Source organism: Delphinapterus leucas, chromosome 5, assembly GCF_059928025.1.
Source record: "Delphinapterus leucas isolate spDelLeu-1000000601 "Yukka" chromosome 5, BTC_Dleu_Yukka2, whole genome shotgun sequence".
NCBI classification, from domain to species: domain Eukaryota; kingdom Metazoa; phylum Chordata; class Mammalia; order Artiodactyla; family Monodontidae; genus Delphinapterus; species Delphinapterus leucas.
Genome location: NC_143133.1, coordinates 840,966 through 865,746, shown reverse-complemented (window position 1 = coordinate 865,746; position 24,781 = coordinate 840,966). Strand labels below are relative to the sequence as shown.

The 24,781-nt window shown below is 58.7% G+C and overlaps 2 protein-coding genes across 4 annotated transcripts in view; one reads left to right on the top strand and one right to left on the bottom strand.

The window, feature by feature from the left end:
• The first annotated feature begins 245 nt into the window (after positions 1-245).
• Positions 246-3,897, top strand: NKX1-1 (NK1 homeobox 1). The gene is made up of 2 exons (XM_022554969.2): positions 246-725; positions 2,924-3,897. The coding sequence occupies exons 1-2, from the start codon at positions 278-280 to the stop codon at positions 3,760-3,762; spliced, it is 1,287 nt and encodes a 428-aa protein (XP_022410677.1). The 5' UTR covers positions 246-277; the 3' UTR covers positions 3,763-3,897.
• Positions 3,898-9,914: 6,017 nt separating this feature from the next.
• Positions 9,915-24,781, bottom strand: part of UVSSA (UV stimulated scaffold protein A) — a 31,902-nt gene continuing 17,035 nt past the window's right edge. For 2 of the 3 annotated variants that reach the window (XM_022554817.3, XM_022554818.3), the window contains exons 9-14: positions 22,648-22,792; positions 22,113-22,238; positions 21,235-21,418; positions 20,689-20,806; positions 17,928-18,093; positions 9,915-16,887 (exon numbers count right to left, since the gene is read on the bottom strand). In XM_022554817.3, the coding sequence (XP_022410525.1) occupies positions 16,794-16,887; positions 17,928-18,093; positions 20,689-20,806; positions 21,235-21,418; positions 22,113-22,238; positions 22,648-22,792 (833 nt within the window). In that variant the 3' untranslated portion in view covers positions 9,915-16,793. The remainder of the gene's footprint in view (positions 16,888-17,927; positions 18,094-20,688; positions 20,807-21,234; positions 21,419-22,112; positions 22,239-22,647; positions 22,793-24,781) is intronic. The other variant, XM_089911389.1, reaches the window with a different exon arrangement.

The window sequence follows — 24,781 nt, the reverse complement described above, 5'->3', positions numbered from 1 at the left end:
CGCGGCCGCCTGCGGGCGCACGTGTGTGCGGCGAGTGGGCGCGTGGGCGCCGCCGGCGGGTCCGCCATAAATGAGCGGGCCGGGCGCGGCGGGCGCCTGAGGCGGCGGCGGCGGCGGCGGCGCCAGGCAGCACCGGGCGAGCGCGGGGCGGCACGGGGAGCGAGCCGAGCCGCGGCCGCGGCCGCCGGTGCGAGACCGTGCGGCGGCGCCCGGGCCGCCGGGGATGGGAGCCCAGTAGCCGGAGGGGCCCGAGCGGCCGGAGCGGCGGGAGGCCGGCATGAGCGCGAGCGGCCCGGCGGCTACCGGGGACGGCCCCGCGCTGCCGCCGCCGCCGCCCGGGCCCGGTTCGGGGCCCGCACCGCCCGCGCCCGCCGCCGCCGCCGCCCGGGACGCCATGGACGGGCGCGCTGAGCTGCCCGCCTTCCCGCGGGCCGGAGCCCCGCCGCTCGCCGCCAGCGACACGGTGCCCGCGGCGCCCGAGGGGGCTGGGGCGGCCCGGCCCGGCCCGCCGCCGCGCCCCACCTCCTTCTCGGTGCTGGACATCCTGGACCCCAACAAGTTCAACAGCAGAAGACGCCGCTGTGTGCTGCTGGGCCCCGTGGCGCCCGCGGCGTGCGCCCCGGCCCCCGCCGCCCCGGGACGCCCGCCGCGCTCAGAGGAGCTGGAGCGCCGTGCCCTCGCCGCCGCCGGAGGAGCTGGAGCCGGTACCGGAGCTGAGCCGCCGCGTGAGTAGGGCACGGCCGGTGCCGGGTCGCGGGGGTAGAGGGACGGGCCGCGTCTACGCGTTTGCGCTCCCGGGACCCCTCGGCGAACCTGACCGGCCCGGCGCCAAGGCTCGGTGGAAAGTTCGCAGCGCGCGGGGCCCGCACCAGCCCTCCCGCCGCCTGCGTCCGACCCGGACTCCAGGGCCCGCACCGCCCGGTGCCTCCCGAGATGCCTCCCCCAGGCCGGGCCCAGGGCTACGAACTGCATGGCCGGCCCAGGTTTGGCCACCGCGCACCCCCGGCATTGGAGGGCAGTAGGTGGCAGAGGAGGGGGAGTCGTGCGCGGCGGCTAGCCCGTGACCTCCCCACTCCCACCGCAGCCTCCGGAGACGTCCCTCCCTCCATTCTTTTATTTCCTTTTTTTTTCCCGCTCTCTCTCTTTTTTTTTTTTGGACAAATCAGACTAATTGTGACAAAACGCTGGTTATCTCTGGAAAAACAATTAAATCCCTTCGATTACAGTTAAGGGGAAATGTGCTTAGCGGCGGAAAGCGGCCGGTAATGGGGCGGCCCGCAACCCCGGCCTGGTCGATATCCCATTACGGCTGCATGCATATCTCTTTCAAGCACCTTGCAAACTCCCCCCGAACATCTAAATTATAGGGTCAAAATTCGGATAATTACTCGATTAAAACCTATTACACTTATTAGGGGCCGCTATTGATCGAGAATTGCATTCGACCGGCTCCTGATTGCTTTCGGTGCCCCCTCCGCCGGCCCTTCCTCCCTCCAACTTCCCGGGCCCTCTGCCCCGCGGGGAGAGGCGCGCAGGGCCGGCAGGGCTCGGGTGGGCCTTTTCAGGCGAGGGGCCTCCCAGCACCTGCACTGGGCTTCCTCCCGGTTGGGCGGAGATGAAAGAGGAACAATCTCGGGAAGGCTGGAGGGGAGCCCCTCAGGCTTTCGGCCTGGCCAGGGTTCTGGGAGTTTCCACCTGGAGCCTCCATCAAATGGGGAAGACATCCCAGTCGGAAGGCCCAGTTTCTTGGTAGTTTAGGGAGGGAGCTGGGTCAGGGTCCCTCCTTAGCCCACCCCTGGACAGAGCAGGAGCTGTCAGGGTCACCTGGGGGACCGTCTCTCCTCCTGCTAAGGGGTATGCGTGGGGGCCAGGATATCTGCCCTGCCGGCCTCCACGCAGCCCGTGGTCACCCTGGAGGAATCGGACTGAATTTGTCCTTTATTCTCCAGTTCTCCGTGCCAACCTGACCGGGGCCTGGTGCCCGACGGGGCGGCATGGTGTTGGGCGCTTGCCCTGGCTTCTCTCCTGGTTGTATGACCACCTGTGGGAGCAGGGGCTGCATAGAAACGCCCTCCCTCCCCTCCCCGCCACCCCTGCTGGGCCCTGACCGGGGCAGATGCTTTCTTCCAAATTTCTGAGATTCACATTGCGGCCACCGCGCGGGCCTCTGCTTGGAGGATCCGGAGATGCTGCTCAGACTTGACCTAGTGGGAACTCCCATCCCGGCTGGCCTCAGCACTGCTCTAGACCCCCACTGCCCGCTGGTCCCTGGTCGGGACCAGCCTGGACCTGCTGGGGTCTCAGCCGAGGGGCCAAGGGTGGCCAAGTTCCAGGGCCCCAAGTCTTGAGGTAGGGATGGATCCAGGGCAACTTTTTTGGTCCCCGGAAATCGCCTCCTCGCAGCGGGCTCCAACCTTACCCCAGGACTCTGGCCCGGCCCACTCTTAAGTGCCCAGTAATTGGCTGGCTCTGTTGGAGCCTTGTGGTAATTGGAGGGTAATGTACGCTGAAATAAATTAAATGGCCGTTAACTAGTTTGTACATTACGCAAAATGAGTTTAATTAAGTTTGTATCTGCCCCATGGATCGATGGGATCTTTCCCTCTGCCGTAAGCTCTGCGGCCCCGTCCTGCCCGACTGGGGCAAAGGCGCAGGGCTCGGGAGATGGCGGGAAGGGGGGCCTCTGGAGAGAAGGAATGCACAGGGGACGGAGAGAGAAAGCGTGGGAGGGTGAGAAGAAAAGGAGGGGAGAGGGCAGGGAAACGAATGCGCTAAGGGGAAAGGGAGGCAAGAAGAGAAGCAACGGAAACAGGAAAAGGGATTCGTTAAGGGGAGCAGGGCGCCGGAGGGGCGAGCGAGCGGAAGGGAGGGCGCCGGGTCCTAACTGTGCTGTCCTCCCTCCCCGCCCCGTCCCCGCCCGCAGACGCCGGCGACCCCTGCAAGGCGGACGAGGCCGAGGCCAACGGCTACAGCAGCGGCGGTGGCCGCAGCCCGAGCGCGGACAGCGGGGACGAGGCGCCCGACGACGAGGACGAGGACGAGGCGCCCGAGGCGGGGGCGGCGCGGGGAGGCGGCAGCGGCCTCGGGGCCCGCGGGTCGGGCTGCCAGGGCGAGGCCGAGGCGCCCCCAGGCGCTGTCGATGAGGCCGCTGTCCCCGGCCCCCGTGGGAACTCGCCCGGAGCCCCGGGCCCGCCGGGAGCCTCGGCGGCGCCCGGGGACGCGGGGACGACCCCGCAGGGCGCGGCGACGGCGACGAAGCCCAAGCGGAAGCGCACGGGCTCCGACTCCAAGTCCGGGAAGCCGCGGCGCGCGCGCACCGCCTTCACCTACGAGCAGCTCGTGGCGCTGGAGAACAAGTTCAAGGCGACGCGCTACCTGTCGGTGTGCGAGCGCCTCAACCTGGCGCTGTCGCTGAGCCTCACCGAGACGCAGGTGAAGATCTGGTTCCAGAACCGCCGCACCAAGTGGAAGAAGCAGAACCCGGGCGCCGATACCAGCGCGCCGACCGGCGGCGGAGGGGGACCGGGGCCGGGTTCCGGGCCGGGTGCGGGGCTGCCCGGTGGCCTCAGCCCGCTCAGCCCGTCGCCGCCCATGGGCGCGCCGATCGCCATGCACGGCCCGGCCGGGTACCCGGCGCACGGCCCCGGCGGCCTGGTGTGCGCCGCACAGCTGCCCTTTCTGTCGAGCCCGGCGGTGCTGTCGCCCTTCGTGCTGGGCTCGCAGACCTACGGCGCGCCCGCCTTCTACGCGCCGCACCTCTGAGCACGGCCTCGGATCAGGACGAGACTCTGGGCCGGGCAGCCCCACGCGGCCCTCGCGCCCCTGAGGCCGCGCCCAGGACCCGAGGGCGCCCGCCGGTCGGCCCTTTTGTAAGGCTGCGGTCGCTGACTCTGTATATAGCCGATTGCTACAAGAGTTTTAAATTTATAAACGACTGTCCGCGCGCGTTGGGCCCAAGGTCGGCCCTCTGGGAAGCACTTTGCCGAACTCAATCAATAAACCGCAGGAGGCCGCGCGCCCAAGTCCCTCAGGCTCACGCGTCGCCCGCGCCCCGTCCTCCTCCCCGCCCTTCGGTGGGGACTTCGGCGCGACCGAGGCGCTCCGGGGTGCTCGACCCGGCGCACGGCGTCCCGTGGCCAAGCTTGCCCCATCCTGCGTTGCCCGGGTCCCCACACGCGCTTGGGAACAGGCGCGCGGCCTCGGTGCTGTGTGCGCTGAGGCTCCGGTCCAGGAGTCCCGTGTCCCCGCTCTTTCCCTTCCCTCCCCCCTCCTCCACTCGGGGCGCTTGAGGGTGAGGGAAGCCCAGCGGGAAGGTGCCCGCGCGGTAGGGCCTGGGGGCAGCGCTGGCGCCGGGCGCCGACCCTGCCCCCGCCCCAATGCGCATCCGCGCGGCCTCCCCTGAGCACCAGGCCGGCCCGAGGAGGAGGGCCTCCCGCCGCTTCCCAGTGGAGGAAAGCTGGGGCTGGTCGGGATGGAGCAACCTGCCCAACGGCGCCTGAGCCCGGCCCGCGGGAGTCCGGCGCGGCCACCTCTCCTCCAACAGCCTGCAGCCCGGCTCTGGGCGCGGTCCCCACGCGGGCTCCTGGAGCCCTGGGGAGAGAGGGGAGGCGAGAGGCGGCGGCGCCTGGCCCGGGTGGCCGACTCGAGGCGAGAGCCGAGGCTGGGGGACGCGGGCACTGCCGCGCGGTGAGGGGGTCCCCCCCGCCGCCCCGCCGGCACTCAAGGTGGGTGTCCATGGTCGCTGGACGCCAGCGCGGTGAAGCCGTGCGCCTGCCCCGCCCCCTGGCTGCTCCGCGGCCGAGCCCTGCGCCCGCAGAGGGGACATCCCTCTCCATGTGCGACTAGCGAGCTCTCAGACTCCTCCCTGCGCTGTTCAGCCCATCACCCACCACCGTGGGCAGGGCTGGGGCTGAGGCTAGGGCTGGGGAGAAGGACGACCCTGCGGCGGGTGAGTGACAGCCACCGCCGTCCAGGCCCAAGTCCGGGAAGCCGCGGCGCGCACGCACCGCCTTCACCTACGAGAGGGCGCCCCACGTTGTCCTCTCCATTACCTGTGGGCAAAGGGTGGGGGAGGAGCAGCCCCCGACCACCGCGCAGCGGGGAGGGGCGGAGGCAGCTGGGACCGCCCTGCCCACTGCTGCAGCCCCCGCCGCCTGGGCCTCTGGCCTCCCGCAGGCGGCTCCTCACCTGGCTCAGACCCGAGCCCCCGCCCCATGCACCACTCCGCCTCTGCCCTCCCCGTCAGCTCGGGGCGGGCGCTGCTGAAATTCTCGGAGTATTCTCGCAGCTGGTGGTTATAGCCGCCATCCGAATCCTCCACCCAACCTGCGGGCAGCAGGACTGTCCCCGAATCTAACCGGCCGGGGTGCAGAAGGGTGAGGACACCCCTGAGGCCTGGGCCTCCAGGGTGTAGACAGCTGACAGAGGAGACCCAGAAGGCTCCAGAAGGTTCCAGAGGGCTCTCGGCCTCGAATCATCAGCATTACTGTGCACTTAGCCCAAACAGGATGCCAGGGGCTGCCAAGCAAGAAGCCACAGCCTCCACTTCCAGGAGCTGGGGGGAGAGGCCAGAGGAGGGCAAAACCATCAGGACCTTGCAGGAGCCGGACACCTGTCCCTCAGGGGTCCCCTGCCTCCCCTAAGCCCACCTTGCTGGGCCGGAACCTGCTGGAACAGAGAGAGAGGTCAGGGAAGGGCAGTGCCCCCGACCCTCCACGAGGCCTGGTCCTGCAGCGTTGTCCACGGTGGGGCAGGAGAGGAGGAGGAGGGAGGGAGTTTCAGACTCGAGACTCGACAGCTCCGGCCTCCTTCCTCTCCCCATCCCACATCCTGCCCTCACTCACCAAGGTCGCCCAGAAACAAGGCGGCCACACTGCTGGACCCTTCAACATCAGTCCCCCGCGGCTCAGGACACCGGTGCAGGGGGCCGTTGGAAGCCATGAGGCAGGGAATCAACGCCCCCCTCCCCCGCGCCCGCCCGGCTCCACCTCCGGGCTCACAGACTCAGCCCTGAGCGGATACCACAGCCATGATTGGCCCACGCGCTAGGCATACACTGGGCTGCTCTGAGCACCTGTGCGGGCCCTGCTGCGAGCGCAGGGACGGCTCCCTGTCACTTCCCTGGGCCCCTCCAGTCTCTCTTTGGTGCATGCCTACCATGTGCTGGGCCCTGTGTCAGCCCATCTGAGCCTCCCCACACTCGAGTGGCATCCGAGCTGCGGGTATCTGCACATGGTCACATGGGAAGAAACAGGCCCTGGCCCCGGCTTGGGTGCCCTTGCCCCTCCCGGAGGTGCCAACAGGCCCAGCTCCCACCCCAGCACCCCCGCTCCCTCTCCTATCAGGTGCTCAGAACCCGCCGCGGACCTGGGGAACTTGGGGGTGCAGGCTCCTCTGGCTGCTTCCCCAGGGACCCTCCAGGTGGCCCTACCACCCTTGCTCCCAATAGGCTATGGGGGGCCCCTGCCTGCCCAGTTCTCAGCTTGGGGTTCCTGAGCTGGAAGCGGAGGGGAGTGGTGGCCCTGCTGGTACCTGATCCCTGTCCCCCCCATGGTCCCACTTTGTTGTCAGTGCCATGAGAACTGGCACAGCCCCCAGGATCTTCATGTACTCTGGGAAGGCCCTCCTCCAGCCCCTACGACCAGCCCTGACCCCAGACAGCATCCACCCCCAATCCCAGAATGGTACTCAAGTAGTTTCCATCACGTGGAAGGAGCAAGCAAGACACAGCCCCTGCAGGTATGAGCCCGGACAAGCACAGGCACCCAGAGCCCTCCTTGGGGGGCTCCCCTCCCCACACTGCCCCCCAGTCTCCTGCCCAGGGACTGTTGAGCCCCACCTTCCTCCCCTCCTTGTGCCCAGCCCACAGCTGGCTGGCTGTGGTCCCTTGCTGTGTGTTAGGCTTTGGTTGCATGAAAGAGAAAAACTGAATGAACAGAAGTTGAAAGGAGATAGTTTATTTTCTCTTGTGTGAGGGAATGCTGGCCTTTGGCAGCCCTGGGCAGCTAGGACACCTTCCCAGGGTCCTTGGAGAGCCAGCTCTGTCCAACTCTCCACTGCCTCATCCTGGCTGGGCTGAGCCCTCATCCTCATGGACCCATATAGAGGGTGAGGCTCCAGCCATCACATCCACGTTCTAGGCAGCAAACAGGAAGAGAAAAGAAGGGCACAACTCCCTCCTTTTAAGGTGATTTCCAGAAGCCCATGTAACAGCTGCTCACATCTCATTGGCCAGAACTTGGTCACATGACCACTCCTAGCCAAGGGAGTTTGGGAAATGTAGTTTTTCTAGCGGATGCGCTCTCATTCCTGTTAAAAAGGGGAGGGGTTGCAGGGGCTGCTAACAGACCTGCCACCCTTGCAGAGCACCCTAGCAGCTGCACCCATTTCCCTGCCTGCCTGTCCCACTTAACTTTAACCAGCTTTGTTCCGTTTGGGCGTGTTGGGGACCCTCGGCCTTACCCAGTCACGGCCAAACCCTCAGGGGACACACCTGGACTGCGGCGTGCCCCTGGCCCACTGTGCTCACTTCCCCGCTCAGGATGCCCAGTGCCCACCGCCCCACACCAGGCTCATGCCACCTGCCCGTCCTGCCGCAGCCCTCCCCTCCCCTTTCAACGGTGGCCCTGCTGGCACCTCATTCCTGTCCCCCCACGGTCCCACTTTGGTGTCAGTGCCATGACGACTGGCACAGCCCCAGGACCTCCACCCCTCCTTGCCGGGCTGTACTGGAGTCCAAATACACTCTAGTGTCTCCACCCGACCCGGGATTGCTTCTTCCGGCTGCCTGCAGTGTGGCCTCCTTTCAGAGCCCAAGTTACCAAAAGAGCTGTCTACGCTGCCTTCCCTTCCCCCGCCCATCACACCACCCTCTTGCCCGCCCACAGCCCATCCTGCGCCCTTGCCAGGTCTGCTGCTGCTCCTTCCTGCCGCGGACGCTGCCGATTCCTTCTCAAAGCTCGGGGGGACCCATTGCGCCCACCCCTGTCCTGCAGAGGCAAGGATGAGCCCCAGGGGCCAAACCCAGCTCTGCCCCATCTCAGACGTGCCCCCAGCCGCACCTCACTTGCCTCCCAGGACCCAGTGAACTCCCGCTCCGTCCCTCCTCCACACAGCAGCTCTCCTGTGGCCCCCTCTCCAGGCCCCCCAGCCCTCCCCAGGCCAGTGGTGCTGGCCCATCACTCAGCCTCCTGTGCCCCTCCCCCCTTCCCATCCCTTGCTCCATGTCAGCCAGCGTGACCTACCATGTCCCCCATCCCAGAGTGGCACCCAGGTCTCCATCCTGGGCCACTGAAGTGTCACTCAGCTGAGGGACCTTGCCCAGCTATGTGCGGTTTCCTGGAGGGTGTGGTGTTTCCACGGGGAAGGGCAAGGCTGGACAGACAACTCGGGGCACCTGGGGGCAGGCAGGGGAGTAGTAGCAGGGAGGGGGTGGGGAGGAATCAAACAGGTCATTCTCAGGGACGCAGGGACTGTCACTCAAGGGGAGGGTGCAGAGCTGAGGCACACAGGTCCACGGGGTGGTGGGGGGAAGTCCCATCCATTCCACGGCCACATCCCCTGTAGGCAGGCCACAGTTCCGGGTGCCATGTCCCACCCCATACCAGACAGCCGTGTGGTGGCCCCCTTTGGAGAAGCCCCTGCTGGGCACTGACAGGTTCTCCCTCTTGCGAGGGCACAGCTGATGGCAGCTGGGCGCCCATCCCCAGAATAAAGCCAACTTTTCCTGCTTTCTGGGCAGTTGGACAATGCCGTGTGACTAGGTTTGGCCAAGTTGGCATGAGCAGGGTGTATGTTGCTGGAGAGGTTCCCAGGGAGGCTCCTCACAGGAAATGGCTGAGCCCAAGGCACACACCCCTGCCCCCCTTCTGCAGACCCAGTGATGGCTGGAGCTCCAGCAGCCACCTTGGGCCAAGAGGTAGCCTTGGGGATGCAGGCCCTGTACTCTGACACTGGGAAGGGATGGGGGCCAATGGCTCCGTGCGGCCTCCTCCCCAGCCTGGGCACCACCTTAGGACAGAAGCACATTTAAAGCCTGTGTTCACAAGCCACTGTTACTCAAGAGTTTTCCATTCTGTGCAGCCAGCTCTGACTGCCGCTGTAACAGCCCTGCCAGTCCTCCCTCCTGCCGTCCCTCTGCCACTCCCTGGGCCAGCCCAGCCAGTCTGCCTTGGACCAGGGCACAGCACCATCCCACCCCGCACCCCATGGCAGCCCCCATGGTCCCAGGCTGGAGCCAGAGCCCTCAGCGCCACATGAGGACCCGCTCCCACCAGCCCTGCCTGCACTGCCCCACACCACCCGCGCTGACAGGGACTCCCCACTCACTGCTCCCGCCCTCCTGACGAGAACCTGCCTAGCCCAAACGCCAGCACTGACACCCCCTTGCTACACAGCCTTGAGAGGCCCTGGGACCCCACCCCCCCAGGCAGTCCCACTCTTGCTTGCCAGGTCCTCACTGGAGTGCCGCTCTCCCACATGCAGGTGGGCTCCTCAAGGCACTCGGGGTGTAGCCTTCCCCTGCTGGCTCCAAACCCACCTACTGCCCAGGCTGTCCCAGGCCCCCCTGCCCCTCCCTGACTCATGGGGTCCCAAGAAGCACGTGACAAGACAGGTGGGAAGGGGGGCACTGAGGGCACCAAGGGAGGGGCTGCAGCTTCCTCTGCTTCCGCTGGGGCCTCTGAGGAAAGTGGGACCCACCCAGGACCCCCTCAGCACCAAGTCACTTCTTGGGGGCCCTGGGCTCAGAGTGGTGGAGCCTGCTCCCTGAGGTACAGTCCACTGGGCCCCACTGGCCAAAGGGCCAGCCCAGCTCCCACTGCTGCTCCCGCCAGCCAGAAACACATGGACCTGTGGGTTTGTCTTAATAAACACTCATGGCGATTCATTAAAAGATACGATGCAAAGAGCCCCAGTCACCAATCAGTCATGAATTAAACTTTATAGAAACACTAGTTATGTAACTTCACCTGAAGTTATACAACAGAGAACAGAAACATAAGAGGTCTTTGACACAGGCATGTACTACCAAGGCACAGTAAGTAAAGCAGTATGATGATATATAAACAGGCAGACGAGTTGATGAGCTAGAACAAAGTTCAGAAATAGAACCACTGTACGTAGGGACTTCAATAAGTGATAAAGGCAGTATTTTAAATTTGCAAAAACAAATGAATTCATTACTAGTGTTGGGACACCTGGATGGGTATTTAAAATAAAAAACTGAATTTCCAGAGCCATATTTTATATCAAAATAAATGTTAAGTAGATCAGTGACTTAAACATGAAAATGCAACCTATAAAAGTACTAGAAGAAAAGATGGAAGAATTTTTTAATACAATCTTTGAGTGGGGAAGGAATACAAAAGCAGAAGCCATGAAAGGTTGGTTAAATTCATCTGCATAAAAAATCTACATGGCAAAAACAACATAAGCAAAGTCAGAGATAAAATGAGGAAACATTTGTGACTCACCATGTACAGCTCGTTACTGAATAAAGAGCTCCCACAGTTTAATAAGAAACCAATAAGCTAACAGAAAAATGGGCAAAGGGTATGGAATACAATTCACAGAAAAGGATAAACAATGAATGCTTTAACATTATGAAAAATGCTTGCTCTCACTCCTAAGAGAAACGTCAATTAAAACTATAACATGCTACTTTCTCATGGAGCAAAGACCAAAACATTCATCAAGTGAGAGCCAAGGCAGAGTCAGCAACTGGCTGGCAGAGCGCTGAAGGTGTGCCCAACACAGACACACGTACACACAGCTAGTCGGAAAACCACCAGACGCACTGGATCAAAGCATTTAAGGAAATCTCTGTCCAGTCATTAGCTAATCACTAAGCTGCCTTGAAGATAAGTCAACAGGTCCAGTCTGAGACACAGTAAAAAGAACGAAGAAAAATGAACAGGCCTCAGAGGCCAATGGATACCATCAACCAAGTGTGTATACATGATGGGAGTCCTCGGAGAGGAGAGAGGGAACAGGACAGAAAGAATCTCAGGGGAAATAGTGGCCAAGTTTGATGAGAAACAATCTCTACAACCAAGAAGCTCAACAAATTCCAAGTAGGACACACACAGAGAGACCTTAACTAGACACTTCGTGGTTAAAACAGTCAGAGCATAAAGACAAACAGAGCATCTTGAAAGTAGCAATTAAAAACCCAACTCGTGTTCAAGGCTTCTTTCCAAAGACTAACAGCTAGCTTCTCTCCAGAAACCCTGCAGCCCACGAGGCTGTGGGATGACACACGCAAAGTGTTGCAAGAGGGCTTCCCTGGTGGCGCAGTGGTTGAGAGTCCGCCTGCCGATGCAGGGGACACGGGTTCGTGCCCCGGTCCGGGAGGATCCCACATGCCGCAGAGCGGGGGGGCCCGTGAGCCATGGCCGCTGAGCCTGCGCGTCCGGAGCCTGTGCTCCGCAACGGGAGAGGCCACAGCAGTGAGAGGCCCGCGTACCGCCAAAAAAAAAAAAAAAAAAAAAAGTGTTGCAAGAAAAAGACTGTTAAACCAAGAATTCTACATCCAGCAAAACTATTCCTCAAAACGAAGGAGAAATGAAGACATTCCCAGAGAGACAAAAATGAAGAGACTTCACTGCTAGCAGACCTGCCCTACAAGAGACACTGAAGGGAGTGCTTCAGGTTGAAGTGAAAGATACCAGATTCAGATCCTCAAAGAGAAATTAGGGCACTGGGAAAGGGAACTACAGAGCCAGATAAAAGACAGTATAAATGCGCTTATGTTTGTAAACCTTTTCTTTTCCTATCTGATGTAAAAGACAACTACATAAAGCAATAATTACAAAACTATGTTGATGGGCTTACAATCTATTAAGATGCAATTTGTATGACAAAAACAGCAGAAAAGAGCTGGAAGGAAACAGAGCTCTAATGGAGCAGTTTTTGTACATTACTGAAATTAAGTTGTTATTAATCCAAACTAGATTGTATTAAGTTGTTCATGGTAATCCTCAAAGCAACCACTGAAAAAAATTACCTAAAAAAACAGTGGTAGAGGCACAAGGGAATTGAAGTATTACAAGGGAATTAAACAGCCATTTAACACACAAGAAAAAAAGGTAACAGAGGAAGAAAGATTTAAAAAGATATGTAGAAAAACAGAAAAATGGCAGACATAAATCTTACCTTATCAGCAATTACGTTAAAGGTAAGTAGATTAAACGCTCCACTCAAGCAGCAGAGACTTGGTAGAACCGATATAAAAACATGATCAAATATATGCTGTCCATAAGACTTTAGATTCAGAGATATAATGAAAGTGAAAGGCTGGAAAAGGATATACCATGCAAACAACCAGAAGCTACGCTAACATCATACAAAAGAGACCTTAAGGCAAAAACTGTTTGGTACTAGAGATAGAGAAGGCTGTGCTGTAAAGGGTCAACCCATCGGGAAGAAATAAGAAGTATAAACATATATGCACTTAACAGAGCCCTAAAATACACAAAGCAAAAACTGACAGAGAGGGGAGAAATAGATAATTAAACAATAACAGTTGGAGATTTCAATACCCCACTTTCAATAACGGATTTAACTGCTGGGGTAAAGATCAATAAGGAAAAGAAGACTTAAACAACACTATAAACCAGCTATAGACCTGACAGACTCTACAGAACGCCCATCAGGAGCAGAGTACTCATCTTCTCAGCTGCACATAAAACACTCTCCAGGATAGATCTTAAGTCTCAAATTTTAAAGAACTGAAATCACACAAAACATGCTCTTTGGCTACACAGAATGACATGAGAAATCAAATAACAGAAGGAAATTTGGGAAATTCACAAGGATGTGGAAATTAAACGACAAACTCCTAAATAAGCAATGGGTAAAGTAAGAAATCACAAGAGAAGTTAGAAAATACTTTTGAGATAAAGATGGACACACGACATACCAAAACGTACGGGATGAAGCTAAAGCAGTGCTTAGATGGAAACCCATACCTGTAAACACCTACGTTACAAAGAAGACAGGTCTCAAGTCAATAAGCTAAACTTCCACTTAAGAAACTAGAAAAAGAATGAAAACTACTAAACACAAAGCAACCCAATGGAAATAATAAACATTAGAGTGGAAATTAAGTAAAAAATGAAAAATAATAGAGAAAAACAACTTTGAATAGATCAGTAAAACTGATAACCCTCTAGCTAGACTAACCAAGAAAATTAATAAGAGAAGACTCAGATTTCTAAAATCAGGAATGATAGAAGAGACATTACTATCAACCTTACAGAAATAAAAATGACTATAAAGTAATGCTATGAACAACTGTTATGTCAACAAACGATAACAAATAACCTAGATGAAATGGACAAATTCCTAGAAATATACAGACTACTGAAACTGACCACGTGGGATTTATCCCATGAATGCAAGTGTGGTTCAACATATGAAAAACAATGTAACACACCATACGAAAAGAATAAAGGACCAAAACCACACGATCATTTCAATAGATGTAGAAAGTGCATTTGACAAAAACTCAACTCCCTTCACGACAAAAACACTCAACAAACTAAGAACATAAGGAAACTTCCTCAACCTGATACAAGGCCATCTACAAAAAAACCAGCTACCATTACATTCGATGGTAAAAGACTGAAAGCTTTTCCTCTCAGATCAGGGGCAAGACGAGGATGTCTGCTCTCTCCAGTTCTATCTGGCACTGTACTGAGGCTCTAGCCAGAGCACCCAGGCAAGACAAAGAAATAAAAGAAATCCAAATTGCAAAGAAAGAAATCCAACTTTCTCTTGCAGATGACATGATAGTGTGTATAGAAAATCCTAAGAAATCTACACACACATACAACTATTAGAACTAGTGAGTTCAGCAAGGTTTCAGGATATAAGACCAACATAAAAAAAGTAGTTGTATTTCTATGCATTAGCAATGAACAATCCAAAAATGAAATTCAGAGAACAGCTGCATTTACAATGACATCAAACAGAATAAAACATTTAAGAATAAATTTAACAAAATAAATGCAAAACTTGTACACTGAAAACTACAAAACACGGAGAAAATATAAAGAAAACCTAAACAAATGAAAAGATATTCTAAGTTCACTAATTAGAAAATTTAAGATTAAAAATGACATTACACGTGGCCCTTGAACATCTCAGGGTTTAGGCGAGCCTACCGAGCCTACCCTCCATGCAGTCAAAGATCCACGTGTAACCGCACCATCAGCCCCTGAGCCTGTGGTTCTCCTCCAAGGAGTCAACCAGCCATGGCTCATGTGGCCCTGCAGTGTTTACTGCTGAAAAAGTCCTTGTGTAAGTGGACCTGTGTAGTTCAAACCCGTGGTTTTCAAAGGTCAGCTATACTTTCCAAAGTGATGTCTAGGGTCGACACAATCTCTAAAATCTCAGATGCCCTTTTTTTTTTTTTTTGGTGGCACAAATTCATTCATTCATTCATTCAATCATTCATTTATTTTTGAGATTCCATTACTCTTTATTTTTAGCAAGAGCGACAGACACATGAGGTGGCTCAAAAATGTGTTTGGAAATGCAAAAGACCCAGAATGGCCAAAACAATGTTTAAAAAGAACAAAGTTGGAGGATTTCGAAACTTACCACAAAGCTACATTAATCAAGACATTGTAGCAGTAGCATAGGATATATAGGTCAAGGGAATAGAAGTGAGAGTCCAGAAATAAATTCACACATTTATTGTCAATTGATGATCAAGAAAAGTGCACACAATTCAATGGAAGAAAGAATAATCTTTTCGACAAATGATGCTGAGACAACTGAATAGCCACATGAATGAAGCACAGACAAAAATTAACTCAAAATGGGGCTCCCCTGGTGGTGCAGTGGTTAAGAATCCGCCTGCCAATGCAGGGGACACAGGTTCGAGCCCTGGTCCGGGAAGATCCCACGTGCCACGGAGCAACTAAGCCCGTGTGCCACAGCTACCGAGCCTGCACTATAGAGCCCACGAGCCACAACTACCGAGCCTACGCTCTAGAGCCTGCGAGCCACAACTACTTGAAGCCCGTGCGCCTAGAGCCTGTGCTCTGCAACAAGAGAAGCCACCACAATGAGAAGCCCGCGCACTGCAATGAAGAATAGCCCCCGCTCGCCCCAACTAGAGAAAGCCCATGTGCAGCAACAAAGATCCAACACAGCCAAAAATAAATAAATAAAAGGTAAATAAATTAAAAAAAAAATTAACTCAAAATGGACCAAAGACCTAAAATGAACAGCTACATCTTAAAACTCTTAGAAGAAAACATAAGAGTATATATTCATGACCTTAGAGTAGGCAATAGCTGCTTGGATATGACACCAAAATCACAAGTTACAAAAGGAAAAATAGATATATTGGGTATCATCAAAATTCATAATCTTTGTGTTTCAAGGAATACCATCAAGGAAGTGAAAACACAGAATGGGAGAAAATATTTGCAAATCATATAAGGATCTAGTATCCAGAATATATAAATTACTCTTACAACTGAAAACAACAATTCAATTTAAAATGGGCAAAGGATCTAGATGTTTCACCAAAGAAAATACACAAATGGCCAATAAGTACATGAAAAGATGTTCAATATCCTTAGTCAAATCAAACCACAATGATACGCCACTCCACACCAAGATGGCTAAAATTAAAAAGACTGATAAAAGCAAATGTTGGCAAGAACATGGAGAAACGAGAACCCTAATACACTGCTGGTGGGGACAGAAAACGGTGCAGCGGCTTTGGAAAATGTTTTGGCAATTCAATCAATAAGTTAAACACAGAGTTACCACGTGACCCAGCCATTCCACTTCTAGGTATAAACCCAAAAGGAATGAAAATATACGCCCACACAAAAACTTGTACACAAATGGTCATAGCAACATCATGCATAATAACCCCGAAGTGCAGACAACCCGAATGTCCACAATGAACGGATCAACAAAGTGCAGTATGTTCATGCAGTGGTGAGTTATCCAGTCATAAAAAGGAATGAAGCACGGACAGAGGCCCCAGCAGGGAAGAACCTAGAAAACTCTGTGCTAAGTGAAGGCAGCCAGACACAAAGGGCCACAGGCTGCTATGACTCCATTCACATGAAACGTCCAGCAAAGGCAAATCCAGAAACAGGAGACCAGAGGGGGCCGGGGCTGGGGGAGCAGGGTTTCTTTTAGGGTGATGAAAAGTTCTGGAAGTAGACAGTGGTGGAGACTGTACAACACTGTGAGTGTATTTAACGTCACCGAACTGTACGCTTTAAAGGCATGAACGTTACAGTACGTGAGTTACGTCTCAATAAAGTTGATTTTAGAAGAACCAAGAGTGAGGTAGTTCCCTGCATTCTGACGTGGAACCACCACCAGCAGGCCTATGAGCTGGAAACACCGAGAGCAAACAGCTGGCTCCCCATCGTGTCAACGTGAAATGTGGGTTTTCCTCCGAGGCGGAGAAGGCTGGGGGGCAGGGCTGGAGGCTGCGCACTCGTCTTGGACGTTGAGCGACCCTGAATCACACCACAAAGGGCACAGGCTGTACAAGACACCCACCTGTGGACATGGTTACCCGAGTTCACCCCGGGCTACTAGGCAGTCAGACCCATAAGCGATGGCCGTGGTCCCCCGCAGCAGGGGAGAGTCCACACCTCTGGGGCACTTTAAGCAGAAAGTGCACCATTTCTTCACGTTAAATACACACTATAATTGTGGCTGTTGTTATAGCCCAGACCCGGGTCTGCCTTCCCATCCTAGCTCATCAGCAGAAGAGGAGCTGACGATCAGAGTGGACCCGGCCTGGCGCTCTAATTCAGCGCGTAGTTAAACTGGTTTGCAAACTTCTCATGCTTCTTCCGGTCCATCTGGTTCATGGCTGTGACCACCCTCTGCACAGCGGCCCTGCAGAGAAAGCACAGCGAGACGTGATCAGGGAGGCACCGGCCAGGGCTCCGGGCTGCTCACTGCAGCCTGGCTGGGTTCAGCCATGGGTCCTGGGCCGACTGCCCGTCCGCTCCCTACGGACGGGCGACACAGCTCGGAAATAGCTAGAGCTTCCCCGTCCAGAGCCAGACACCACAGTGAGCGGCTCTGCCCCCGAACGTGGCCTTGGCCACGTCCTGGCACCTCTCCCATCGCTCCCTGAGCCCTGAAGGCCGCTCCCAGGATCCCCAATTCTGCCAGCACCAGGGTGCACCCCAGAACGAGGGCGCAGCCTGCCCAGCAACCGGGTAGGAAGCAGCGTGTGGGCAGAGGCGGTCAAGACACGCTGGATCCACTCAGCCCAGCTTGCTTTCACCCCACTGTGCGCAGAGCTGGACGTCTGGCGAGGAACACACGTCTCACAGCCAGCCTGGCTGCCGTGACGAGGTAGCGCCTCTGCCTGGGAGGAAGCCGCTGGGCCCTGGCAGCGAGGAGGCCCAGACACGGGCACCACTCCAGGGGTCAGGCACGACCTCCCTCACAGATCACAGAGGCTCCGGCCACAGCTCCCAGCCCCTCAGAGGACGCCCCCGGGCCCCGCTCCTCCGGGCGCCAGCACCCACGGCACCATCACCCCTGGCTGAGCCACGGGGAGCCAGCCTCGTGCCCGGAGCCCGGGGGCCGAGCCCTCCCCTGGATGCAGACGCAAAGGCAGGCCGGCGGCGAGGAGCCGTGGGCGTTCCGCGGGGTGCTCAGGAAGCTGCCCTCCTGCTCACCCGACTTGGGCAGGGCCCTGACGCCGCCTCCTCTGCCCAGGGTGGACGGCGCCCATGGGGCCTGGGCGCAGACACCCTCGTGCCTTCTAGGGCACCTAGTAGCGCCGCAAGGAGTGCCTCTGGCCGCCAGAGCGGCGGGGTGGGAGGCAGGCAGTGGGGGCGCGGGCTGGCGGCCTTCTCCACTCTCGCCACCAGTGACACCGGGCCTGGGGCAGAAGGCGGGACCCCGCGAGGAGCTCTTACTTGGCGAAGACCTTCTTGGCGATGCGTGCACGCGCTGTGTCCGCCTGCCGCTTGAGGTCGGTGAGGCCGGACCGCCGCCGCCTGCCCTTCCCACCAGGCCTGGATGAGCCAAGATGCACCCCAGTGGTTGCCTCCACGTCCCTCATGAGCTCAGGGTCCTGCCAGGCTGCAAACACACCCGACACTGCAGGAAACTCCCGGCGCCGACCTCACCTGAGCCCCAAGCCCTCCCTGACACGGGGGCAGGGAGGGCCACCGGCTGCCCAAGGAGTGGGCGCAAGTCCCCGTAGGCCAAGGTGGGTGCCTCCACTGACCCCTTAGGCAGGAAGGCAACCGAGGCTGGCGGCCAGGGGCAGTGCCACGCGCAGGCTGCTTCCGCCTCCAGGCTGACGGTGCCCCACCAGAACCCAGGCGTGGCCTCCGGACCCTTGTGCTGGCCAGAGGGTGTGCACAGCAGGGTGGCCACGGCCTCTTTACTGGTCCAAAGAGAACTTGGCCCCAGGCCCCAGCGATGAGGGTGTCGGTTCAGGCAGGCGGCCCTGCTCCTCCCGCCACAGCCCAGGCCCTTCGGGTCAGAAGATGGTGCTCCGCGGGGAAACAAACGTCACCCAGCCCCAAGGCCTGGTCTCACCAGACCTGGCTGCAACAGAGACAGGTGAGTGTGCCTGTTCGCCAAGATGGGAAGCGTTAACTGTCTAAATGGGGGGCTCCCAACGCAGCAGGCCCAGGCATCGGAGTCAGAGGCCAGCGTCCCAACTCCACCCACCACTGCCCTGGCAGCGACTTCCGCCTCAGTCTCCGTCCGCTGGGTCGGGGGCAGGACTGGGTCGCGTGGAGGTCCCTGAGATTCAGGCTCCATCTAGCCTGCTGGCTCGGGAAGGCCGCCCTGGTCAGGAGTGTGACAGCACAGCTCCCCAACGTGCCCAGACCTACGGACCCAGGCCCTGGCTGGCAGAAGGGGGTTGGACACCCCAAACCCTGATGGCGCCCACCATGCAAACAAGAGCCCCATGGGGGGCTGCGGCAGAGGGGCCGGGTGGCAAGCAGGGCACGTCCAGTGGGGGGAGAAGCCACGCACCCAGACAGATAGCGAGGCCTCCCCGAGTTGATTTTTGAAGTGAAGGAATACGGGGCGGCCCAATCCAGATACAGGAACGATTAATCTAAGATTAAGGAAAACTGTCCAAACAGTTTATCTCCCAGAACGAGAAGGCGTCACAGTTTAAGAACCCGGTGAATGGAGCAATTGTTTAAACACAACGGAAAAACGCCGGCACCCAGTAGAGACGGAATGAGCATCTCAGTAAAATGAAGGAGCAATTTAAAAGCCTTTGAAAAAAATCAATAAGAGCCAGGCCGCGGCCGTCCTGCGCGCTGATGGGCCCTGGAGCTCCGAGCACATTGTCACCGAGGTTAGCGCCGGGAAAAGAAAACTGCCCGGCGTGTGAGGGAGGCGGGGATCGATACTGTAGTTAGTAAAGAGATGCTATTTCACATCTGACTGGCCAGCGCTGGCCCGCGGCCCCGGCCTGATACCTGTTGTTAACAAGTCACCGAGGGCTGCAGAACCCGATACTCTTCAGGGCTGACACAAAAATAGGCACTTAATTTGCTCCCGAGTGGGCCACCAGGGAAGGCCTCTCCTGCGGATTAATGGGTCAGGGCCCCTCCGCGCCACCCTCCAGGGCTCCAGGCGCCAACCCTGGGTGTGAGGCCGAAATCTAACATTTGTCTCTCGTGACAAAGGGAAAAACCCTGCGAAAGAGGACACACGGCCCAGCTGAGACCCACACTAGCACCACCCCTACAGACACAGCCGCCTTCTGCCTCGGGGGCTCTGCGCTGTGGGCCTGGCCTTTCTTTTAAGAAAAGGGGCCCAAGGCGGGACGGCCTCCAGACCCCAGCCCAGATCTGACAAACCATGGGACGTCGACACGGGTCAGGGCCACACCGTTGGGCCCACCACCCCCACCCCAAGTGTGCTCGGGTGCTCGCGGGCCCTGCCAAGGACGCCGCTTCTGCGAGTCACCATCCTGCCCGGCTGTTCAGGGGCCTCTGGGGGCCGGGCAGCTGCCACCCCGCAGCCCGTGCCAGAACACAGCACCGGCTCGCGTGCCAGGATGAGGTGAGCTCCCTGCACGGCGGCGAACAGCGTCTCGGTGGCCTTGGCACGAAACAGGCCTACAGGCCGGAAAATGGGGGCCCTGAGTAGGACCCCAAGAGAGTGCGCTCCAGGCTCAGAGGCTCAGCAAGGATGCCTGGGACCACCGGGCAGGACCCTCACCTTCTGCCCACACACGCGCACACACAGTCCACGTGCACGCAAATCGCACACCGCACACGACGCAGCCCTCCTGCCCGGCCCCTCGTGCATGGCTCTGCAAGACAGCAGGTGACGGAGGGGGGCAGCTGGCGTCCTGGAGGCAGCTCGGGGCTCAGCCAATTAACTTTTCATGCCTCGGTTTTTCCATTTGCTTAAAAAGAGGCTTAAGAACCCAGAACCCAAACCAACGACGACAAGGTGGTTTCCGGCCATGGGAGTGTCCACGGCGCCCGTCAGGAGCCGCGTGAAATGCGGCCAGGCTGGTGCTCAGTGCTCTGCTGGCCCCGAGGACAGCGTGTCCCGGCCACGCTTGCGAGTTATGACTGAGTGGGAGGCGGCAGGCAACCACACGTGGCAACCACGGGCCACCCTGTCGGCTGCTGGGGTCCAGGGCGCCCCCCACGCCGTGGCTGCCGCTACCCCATCCCCCGGACCTACCTGGGCGGCCCGCCGGCCCCTGCAGCTGCTGCTTCTGCTTCTGCTCGCGGGCCCTGTCCTCCGGATGGAGGGGCCGTCCCGTGTCATCTCTCGGGATGATCTTCCCGTGGAAAGGGCACTGAGGCGGAGAACGGAGCAATTCTGAGGCGGGAGCGGGCCACTGGCCATCCCTACCTTCACGGCTCCCGGGGCCGGCCGGTCCACACCACCCTCTGCTCACACACCCCTCAAAGGAGGGGCCCTCGGGCGCAGCCGCCACACAGCCAGGGAGCGGATGGAGATCTGGTGTCAGTCTGGCCAAAGGCCCGCCTGGCGCACAGTGCCGCCTCCGTGGACCCCCGGCCCAGCACAGAGCGCGCTCAGGAGACACACGTGGGCGGGGACGCAGGAGCCAGGGCAGAGCAACCCAGCCCTGTGCCCGCGTGTCAGACCACCCACCCAGGGGAAGGTCCTGGCACCAGCAGCCTGGAGCCCAGCGCCCCCTCCGGCCCCATCCTGGCCTGGCCGAGGTGGCCACCCCACTGCCCAGCCGCCCACCCTCCTCACCTTCAGGCGGTCTTGGCGCTCGCAGAGCCGGCCGTCGGGCCGGGGGGCACGGCACCGGTGCTGCACGGGCTCGAATCGCCCCGCAAAGGTGATTTGGCGGCTCCGGAGAGACTCAGAGACAGCGGCACTCTCTACTTCCGTGTCCACCTCGCGGGGCTTCCAGAAGCGGTGCTCCGAGTCAGACCTGCACACGGACCAGACGCTCAGCGCCGTCATGGGGTGGCCACCACAGCACCCGCAGCAAGGCCGGCCTGGGCGGCTGAGCAGGGGGCACCCCTGGGCTTGTGAGCCCATTCAGGACGAGCAGAGACGCTTAGTATGGTGGGGGCACCGCCAGGCACCCCACCCCGGTGGCCCGCCTCCCTAGCCTGGCCTGGACCCGGGGCAGGGGCTCCCTGACGGAGGTTAACAGAGGACAGATCCGCCCACCCCCACCCCCACCCCCGTGCCCACTCTGGAGAGAAAGCGTCCAGCGCAGCAACGGGGGCGGCTTCCCAGAAACTCTCTGTGGAGCCCCAGGCCGGGCCCGCGGAGATCCGCCAGAGGGCGGTCATGATGAGGGCCTGGGCAGAGAGCCTGGAGCAGTGGGCCGGGCCGGACCCCAGTCCTAGGCAGACAAGCCTCATGCCGTCTGTCATGATGCCCAACCATCAGGGCAGACAACAGGGAACATCCCCCCAGGGAGTAACAAGGAGGTTCAAAGAAGGTCCACAGGCCTCTGGGCAGGGCTGTACGACCCCGGGTAGGCACCATGCCTACGAGAGCCCGAGAGCTGCGCTCGGTGGGACGCGTGAGGGCCTGCGCGGCAGAGCCGGGCCCTGCGCCCAGGCCGGGGGCAGAATGGGTGCCCACAGGACCCACGGGATGCCCGCACTCACTTGAGGATCTTCCCAGCCATCGGCTCCTCTCGGCCCCAGTAGCACAAGTCCACCCCGAAGGGCACGACAGGTGCCCGGGCCCGCTCTGCCGCCAGCTTCTTGGCCTCCTCTGGACCCAGCGGCACCCTGGAGACAGCAGAGGAGGAGTCAGTGATGTGCCGCCGGGAGCCAGCCTCGGCCACCTGCCTCTCTGCACCCCCCAGAGCTCCCGGTCACACATCTGGGCCGCGACCTTTGCCACCTCGGGCCTGGAACCCAGGGCAGCCACTGAAGCCCTACGAAAAGGCTGGCCATCCCAAGACCACACTGGGAGCTGGCCTCAGATCTGCGGTCCTCACGCTGGGCCCAGGGGTGTCCTGACGCCTGACCCCTTGAACCCCAGAGCCCTGGCCCACCCCCACGGCCTGGCCTACACACCAGTGCTGAGGACCCCCGGCCCCTGCAGCCCCCGCCCCAGTACGGATATTGGCAGGTGCTTGCCCGGCCGGGGGTGCACATGTGGGGCTGCCTGGGCAGGGGCGGGTGTCGGCATCACCTGGGGCTCGGGGGTGAGGCTGGGGGCAAGTGGCGCTGGAGCCAGTGCAGCTGGGCTGCCGCAGAGGTGGGGTCGCAGGCCTCCTCACTGCTCCCCGTCCTCTTCCTCGCCTGCGAGGCCGGCGTGGCCGGGTCTTTCTCCAGCCCTGCGACAGAGACGTATCTGCTCTTGGCCACCATCCCCATGACCCCGGACAGACCCCTGGAGGGCGCCGCGTCCCCATCCCACGGTGACAGCACACCACGTGTGAGGGCACCGAACCCTCCATCAGCACAGCACCTGCCCCGCCAGCCAGATGAGGCCCCAATGCCAGCATCTCAGCGGCAAGGCCACCGGGCCACCTCTGCAGGCCAGGGTCCGTGCCCAGGTCCCCAGGGCAGGGGGAGGGCGGCTTCTCTGACACTACTGGGCCCCACTGGCCCAACTGCGCCGATTCCCGGGCTGTCCCTGACCCCTGCCGGCCCCTCCCAGTTGGGCACCTGGGCCAGGGGCTGCCCAGGAGGCACGGTGTGGGTTAGGACCTCAGAGGCACTCCATCCCGAAAGCGAGGGCAGCGCCTCCCTCCCCAAACTCTCCTCCAGAGAGGGGACCACTGCCAAGAAAGAGGTGAACAAGAAACAAAATATCTGGAAGGTGAGAAAGAAAGAGGAGCTGGAGACCCACCAGGGCCCCACAAAGAGGGAGCCAGGAAGACAAAGACAGCGGGCAAGCAGAGGAGAGGACGACTCCAGGCCGGGCTGAAGGACAGGAGGGCGGCTGCACACCCACGGGCAGGTCTCTCTGGTCAGAGACGTGGAGGGCATTCACACAGGCATCAACTTCCTCATTACTGGACCCCAGAAAGAGGAAAGATAACTGGGGTGGATGAAATAAAAAGCCCAATCTTCCTGGAATCAGAGCAAGAGCAAGACCGAGGGGCTCACTGAGTGTCAGGAAGGAGACGAAAGGAAGAACGTGCAAGTCACTTACAAGGATGTTTAGGAACGCAAGAGATGAACACAAAGGTCTGAGAAGCTTTCCTTCGGAAGCCATAAGCATCCCACAGGCACCAGTGTCTTTCAAACAACAGTGAGTGTAAGGTCTAGGGAAAAAGTCAAACTCGGAATTTTATACCCAGCTACGCTAGGTTTCAACATGCAGGTGAAGGACACAGCCTCACCTGGAGGTTCAGGAGGGTTTGCTGGACATGGGGAGAAAAGGCCAAGAAATGACTTCGTAAGATTCACTCCCGCCTCCCCCGAAACCCGAGTACCCACAACCATCAGAAGTTAAGTTGGTACCTGGACGACCCAATGTGCCGGGCCGGGGGGCCTGAGCGAGCGGGAGCCAGCATGTCCCCCATCCTGTGCAGGACGTGGGGACAGGGACGTGCTGGGAGGTGCATGGCGAGGGGAAGTGTGAGTGCAACTCTCCCGAGCAGGCGTCACCATCAGAAGCGAAAATACTCGTATCGTTTTATTTATACTGGATGAACACTTTCAAAACCAGCAGAAAAAAGGTTTACCCAGCAAATAAAAGGTAGGGAAAAGAAAAAAACAAAACAGTCGCAACAACAGCAAACTGAAGAGGAAGGCTGGCAAACAGACGCGCAGCACACTGGCAGCCCCAGCTGAGAACACGGCAGTAACTCAACGGACTCAAGTCAACGAAAACACACGCTGACGAGATGAAAAACAAGCAGCAATTTCCCACTCTGGCGAGAACCCCTTAAAGCAGAAGGTTAACAGAGACTACGCATAAAAGAAAATAGAAGGATGAAAAGACACTCGCTGTGCCAACGGGAACTAAAAGAAAGCTGAGCGGACGTCACCACAACGAAACTGGGTTCTACGTCAAACAGCTGCGTAAGAGGAGTGTGTGAAGGTGTAACGGACGCGAACGGCTCTGCCTCAGGAGCGCCCTGGCAGTTCCAGCCCGACCCTGGCCAGTGGGGGTGGACGAAGGGTCAGTGAGGCCGTCCCTTCTACGACAGACACCCTGGGGCCTCACGTCTGAGAAGTCCTTCCCAGGACACGTGGAAAACTGACAAGACAGCCAGGCAGGCAGCTCCAGGGGCCAAAGGGCCGCCACGGGAGCAGAGCAACACCGACACCGACACGAAGCGCTGCCCGCGACGCCACGAGCCTGGCCTTCC